This window comes from Stenella coeruleoalba (genome assembly GCF_951394435.1).
Source record: "Stenella coeruleoalba genome assembly, chromosome: 11".
Lineage (NCBI taxonomy): Eukaryota > Metazoa > Chordata > Mammalia > Artiodactyla > Delphinidae > Stenella > Stenella coeruleoalba.
Genome location: NC_137157.1, coordinates 36,350,655 through 36,356,654, shown reverse-complemented (window position 1 = coordinate 36,356,654; position 6,000 = coordinate 36,350,655). Strand labels below are relative to the sequence as shown.

At 48.8% G+C, this 6,000-nt stretch overlaps 1 protein-coding gene and 1 long non-coding RNA gene across 9 annotated transcripts in view; both read left to right on the top strand.

The window, feature by feature from the left end:
* Positions 1 to 414: 414 nt before the first annotated feature.
* LOC307193801 lies at positions 415 to 1,696 on the top strand. Its single transcript, XR_013830423.1, has 3 exons — positions 415 to 793; positions 1,245 to 1,388; positions 1,673 to 1,696. It is a non-coding gene; the product is annotated as an uncharacterized lncRNA (long non-coding RNA).
* A 2-nt stretch (positions 1,697 to 1,698) lies between these two features.
* The window catches only part of TMTC2 (transmembrane O-mannosyltransferase targeting cadherins 2), an 859,721-nt gene continuing 855,419 nt past the window's right edge, over positions 1,699 to 6,000 (top strand). For 4 of the 8 annotated variants that reach the window (XR_013830420.1, XR_013830421.1, XM_079936321.1 and 1 more), the window contains exons 1-2: positions 1,699 to 1,761; positions 3,505 to 3,614. Coding sequence is in view for 5 of the 8 variants with exons in the window: in XM_079936321.1 (XP_079792447.1) it covers positions 1,753 to 1,761; positions 3,505 to 3,614 (119 nt within the window). In the remaining 3 variants the exon portion in view is untranslated. Of the gene's footprint in view, positions 1,762 to 2,887; positions 3,615 to 6,000 lie in introns of those variants that run through there. The other 4 variants (XR_013830422.1, XM_079936322.1, XM_079936320.1 and 1 more) reach the window with 3 other exon arrangements.

The window sequence follows — 6,000 nt, the reverse complement described above, 5'->3', positions numbered from 1 at the left end:
TGGGGGGGAAGAGAAAAGGAGGAGGTGAGGGAGGAGTGTAGCAAATATTTCTTTAAATCTGTTGGCTCCTTGAGAAAGAAGACAGCTCTGGAAAATGCTTACAAGCTTTCAGCAGACTGAACCCACGTGTCTCTCATGCTTTCTTGCCTCTGATTCCTTCCTCTTAATTACTAAAGGGAGCCGCCTGTGACTTCACACCACTTCCACTTTCCTGAAGAGTCAATGCGTTCTTAAGAAGTTTTAACCTACTTCCTCCCTCGCTCCTTTGTTAATACTTTACTATCTTTAACATTGACAGTTAATCCGTTTACCCTATTCTCTCATGATGAAAGTTTGTGGATTTTCAGTAGTTCTACAGTTTCTGCTGAGCACATTTACTTGTTCATTAACTGTGAACTTTTTTTCTTCTACCTGTCCAGATGTTTATAGGTGCTGGGCATTACATGGAAAACAAGACTGATAAGGTCCCTGGCCTCTTGGGACCACAATTCTGGTGGCGATTCCAGATACTAATGTGTACTATGAAGAAAATAATGCAGCCTGATGGGATAGCGATTGCTGGGGGAGAGGCTACTTCCTAAAGTGTGGGCTGGAAAAGCCTTCCTGTGATGACCTTTGAACTAAGACTTGAATGCTGAGAAGGAGCTGGAGAAGGTCTGGCTAGAAGGCATTCCACGTGGGGGAGAAGAAAAGTGTAGATTCCGGAGGAGCAGGACGTCTCTGTGGCTGGAGCACAGGAGCAGAGTGAGACGGGCGAGAGTCATTGGGCCAGAAGAAGGGCTGGCTAGCTGTGGTAAGGATTCGAGTTTTATTTTATGTATAACAGGAAATCATTGAACAGTTTCTTTTAGCAGGGAGATCATAGGGTTTCAAAAGAATCCTCCGTCTAATACCTGACGTTATGACTGGCGAGGGGTGAGAATTGCAGGAGTAGAAGTAAGGAGAGCACTTAGAAAACTTCTGCATTTGTCCGTGTAGGGAACATGGGTAGCTTGGATTAGGACTGGAGTAGTGTGGATGTGATGGGAGTATGTTTTGGGGGTAAACATCTAGGTGTTAGTTGACAACCTAAAGGATAAGAGGAAGTTGGAGAGAATAATAATAATAGTAGTAGTAGTAATAAATAACAGCTACCATTTCTATTGCATTTAGGACGCTTCTAGGTGCTTTACACATGTTAACTACTTTCATCTTCATAATAATAGTGCCCATAGATAGGTATTATTATCATCACTGTTTTATAGGTGAGAAAACTGAGGCACAAAGAGGTTAGGTGACTGACCAAAGGTCACCCAGATGGTAAGCGGCAGAGTGGGGACACAAACTCAAGCATCTGATTCTAGAGGAGCGTGCCCTTCTTCCAGTGTCCTAGGATCAAGTATCAACATGTAAGTGCAGTGGAGGGACACAGAGGACCTTGATGGGCCAATTGATATGATTTTAAAAACTTTTTTGACAGTGAGCAGAGGTTATGGGGTTAAAAAAAAAAAAGGCAAAAGATCAGTCCCTGCCTTTAAAGATACAGTTCCCTCTTATGTGCGTTTACTTATGTTTTTTCCCAGGGCACAAAAATGGGCCCTTCGTGCATGGCATAATAGGTATAATAAATATTCATCATTTAAAGATGTTGCTTTGTTTTGCAGACACCCAAACCACGGTATTTGCTTTTCAGGCCACTGCCAGACATCCGGGGGGCTCAATTTCTTGCCGCCGTTTTGGAGAGCTTGCTGGTTAGGTGCTGCCTTTGGAGCTATGGCCGAGGTATGGGGGGAAGGGGGGGAGTCAGCCCTCTACATGTCTCTTTTCCATGCATTGTGGCTTCCATGCAGCAGGGGGCGCTGCAGTAGTGTTCATCGCGGTCCCGGGAGCCACTCGTCCAGCCAGAAAGGGGCCAAGCCGGGAGATGTGGCAGGCAGCCCACGGTCCTCTTTGGTCTTGCAACTTTAGTACCCAGAGCTCGTTCTACACAGACCATTCTTCTACACCATATTTCATCAGGTTGGACGCCTTCCATCCAGTCCTGCATCCGGGCGGAAAGGAAAGGGCATTAGCTTCCCGCCTTCCTAGGTGTAAGGGTAGCGCTGTACTCGGTTGTACAGGCGTCTCTTCTCCGTGTTCTTGGGGTCAGCCTGACAGTTACCTTGAAACCACGAAAAGCTCCCGCTGCTGCGGGGTATGAATGTGTGTGCGCTAGTCTTTCTTTCCTCTTCGGGGGTCCTTTCTTTTTAACCTGACTGCGGGAATATTTCCCTCCCCACACGTCTCTCCATTGACATTCGGAACAACGGTCGGCTCGGAGCTGAAATTTCTCCCTCCTAAGACACCCCTCAAGCTCTCCAACGCCCCCCCCACCCCCCGCACCGTTTCGGTTCACACACAGTGAGGGTGTGTGACAGGTCGCGTGTGTGTTTGTGGCAACCAAGTCCGCAGCACTCGCCAAACCTGTTCTTCCTCTCCCGGTGCCCAGAAGTCTCTCCAGCTGACCGGACCTACGCCTGGCAGCGCTTGGCACACGATCCAGTCGGTGCTAGGCGCCGCCAGGCAAGAGCGGGGCGAGCGACTGCGTCCTCCTTGGTCTCGTTCCTCCTCTAGCTGCCCCGCCCAGGGCGCACTCCAGCTACCTCTTTGGGCTGTCTTCCAGCCGTCGCCCCTGGATTCCCTGGGCTTCCCAGAGTGAAATCGAAGGTGAAAGAAACAAGGGGAGGGCGGGAGGTAGGGAGGAGGAGCCTCCGGCCGGGGGGGAGTGTGGGAGGAGCCTTCAGCCCAGGGGGTAGCGTGGGCGGAACCTTAGGGGCGGATCTGGGTGGAGAAAGGGGCTGGGCAAACCCGGTGGAGGGTTGGCCACGCAGGCGCGGGGGACAGCTCCGAGAACCCCACGCGGGAGCTTCTGGAGTCTCAGCCACCGCTTCTCACTTCATTGGAGAAGGGACTGGGGCCGGGAGGGGAGCTAATAAAAAGTGAATGAGCTGCAGCCGCTGTGGCGGCCGGAGACTGCCCGAGCGGCACCGGAGCGGTGCGACCGGGAGGCGGCGAGGGGAGGCGGTTCGCCTTGTCCCTCCCACCCGCCCTTCTCTCTCTCTCTTCCTCCAGCTGGTCTCAGAGCCCGGCTCGGTCCGGTCCCTCTGTCCCCACCCCGCACTCTTCCACCTCCTCCGAGTCCCACTCCTCACCTAGGGCGCCCTGCACTGCCATGGGTTAGGGTGGGGGTGCGAGCCGCGCGAAGGACTAGCCCTGTGCATCCGCCGGGGGGCGCGGAGCCCGAACGCCGCTCGCCGCTCGTCGGCGCAGGGCATGGGGAGCGCGGTGTGAGCCCGCACCCAGGGAGGACGCAGGAGCTGCGGAGACGGGCGCCAGGAGGAGGAGGAGAACGGTGGATTGGAAGGACCCGAGGGAGGAAGGGAGGGTGGGGAAGCGAGGGAAAAGTGAAGCTGGGAGGAGAAGGCGGCGGAAGGTGGGGATTGATGCTTCTGTTTTTTGTTGCCGCTGTTGCCCTCGCGCTGGTAGCCGAGCCGGAGGGAAGGCGGTGGAGAGATGATTGCAGAGTTGGTGAGCAGCGCTCTAGGGCTCGCTTTGTATCTCAACACACTGAGTGCGGATTTCTGCTACGATGACAGGTAAGGGGGTGAGAGGAAGGGGTGGCGGGCTGCTTGGGGACTCCGCGGTAGCTCTGAAGCTTCCTGCTTTAAGGTTCGAAGTGCGTCTTGGGGGGACTGGTCCAGCACCTGAAGGTTTAGGAGACGCGTAAACATCAACACCTAAAGCAAACGCCGGGGACGCGGGCGCACTGGGCGGGCTGAGGGAGTTTGGGTTCCTAGTTTGCAGCAGGTTCCTCTCCCTTGCTTCTAGGCTGTTGGCAGACGCTTAAGTTTCTTAGCGGAAATCACAGCAATTTGGGAAACTCTTTAATGAACGTATTAAAAAATAATCTTAGGTATTCCATGGTGCAACAAAAGCACATTGAGCGATTTTATGTCTGGACTGGAAGGAAGCTGCTCCCCGTCCCCTAATCTTCCCTGTAATGTTTCCTTCTATTGATGGGACACTTTTATTTCCCGAGGTTAAAACACACGTTTGACAGTTGCCAAAATAGTGGAGAAATCGCATTCTATTTCAACTTTCCCTTTTGACCCATGGTGTACTTTACTTTGAGCCAGGATAATGCTGCTGTTCATCTCTTCCGCTCCCCCGCCTCCCTCACCGATCGATGGAGTAGCACTTTATAAAAGCCTGGGTTTTCGTTTCTGTTTGGGAGTTTTACTTTAGACGTTAGCGATTCTTTTGTGCTAATTGGGGAAGAAGACGCCCCTAGAGACTGAAGTTGTCTTCTGCGTTTGGGTTAGTTTGGGTGGCTAATGAGACCTGAACTGTGTTGTCAAAGAAACTGCATCGATTTCTGGGAAATGTCACAGTTGTGCTCGTGTCTCTACCTATTTTTTAAGCGTTGTTAGTGTTTAGAAACTGATGAAAAGCTCTAATAGCCATTAGGGAAAATTGCAATTTGTGCCTTTCCGGTGACTTAATCTGATTACAATTAAAACAGATGCATAATTAAAATATATTAGGGAGAACATCACGCCTGGCTAAACTTATTAACCGTCCTGGGGTGTTTCATGCTCCATTGAAGTTAAACCATCCAAAAAGTGAGCACAGATTTACTTTGACAGCTTTTCAGCAGCCTCTCTGGGTTATGGAAAGTGAATGGATCCTCAGGGTCAGGGCGAGGCAGTGAGTGAACTTAAGTGAAGTGGTTGATAGTGAGGGGAGAGGAAGGCAGAATTTTCTCCCGGTGGTGCTTAGCCATATTCTGTATCCTCTCGTGTGCCCACTCTCCAGCTAAAAGCATGTTCATGGATGTATGCCTCCAGTCAGCGAATCTTGGTTCACACCCACATGTCTGTTATGAAATCCCCTGATAATAGGTACAAGGACATCCAGCAAACCCTTCTTAATGCATTTTATGTAGTGTCTATCAGAGACTGGTTGATAGGAAGCCACTGTTACACATAAACTTTTCCTCAACTTTCAAGCAGTGTACACATTTCAGCAGTTTTGCTACGTGCTTCGAGAAGTAAATGGTCTGTGTGTAAGAGTGAGGTGAGCTGCTTCTGTACCCTCCAATTTTGTGTTACTCTGCACCTGCTATTTCTAGAATATTGGCAGGAAAAGCTCTTGCTTCCAAAGTTGGGTGACTTTTCACTAAAGCGAGCTCAGGGAAGAATCTGGGCAGTTACTGGCACTGTTGGGGACAGTTTGAAGAGTAAGCATTTAAACCAATGATTTAGGACTTATATAAAAAAGTAACTTACTGTCATACTGTAACTATTGTAGAACCTTGTGCTAAATCAAGCAAATAGCATGGTGTGGCTATTCTTTATTGCTGTCCAGTTCTTTCAAAAGTACATGTCAGAAGAAACTATCCTAATAAAGATTAAGGCTGGAACTAAACTACATTTGCATGTTCATTTCTCTGTAGACTTAATGCTTACTTTGTGTTCTTTAATGATCAGTCAGAAGTGTTAGTGTTGTAACTCGGCAGAATGGTGTGAGTGTGATGATAAATTAGTTGTGCTTTGATAGTTGGCAATTGTTATAAGTTCTTTACCTACTATAGATTGAATGGAGCGTCAAAATTCCTGAGTTATACCTAGCTGCATAGATGAATTTAATGTGATGATTTGCCCGTATCATCTAATTGATAGCATGCGCAATGTGTGACATATAGACAACATATACCATTATGATGTTGAAGACCTGTAAATATACATTATACTTAGTTACAATTTGAAAAGTGTATTTTACTCTAATTTTCTTGGTAGCAGAACTGCATATGCAATCACGTACTCTTGAGAGTATGAGATCTTACAAGTGCCACACTTGGTTTTTATGAATCCTAGAAATTGTGAAATATGTATTAATAGGAGCATGGCACATATTTGGTGTCTGCATACCATGTGCCAAGGTTTCTGTCTCACAGCTCTAACTCGCTTGTGTGAGAAGCAG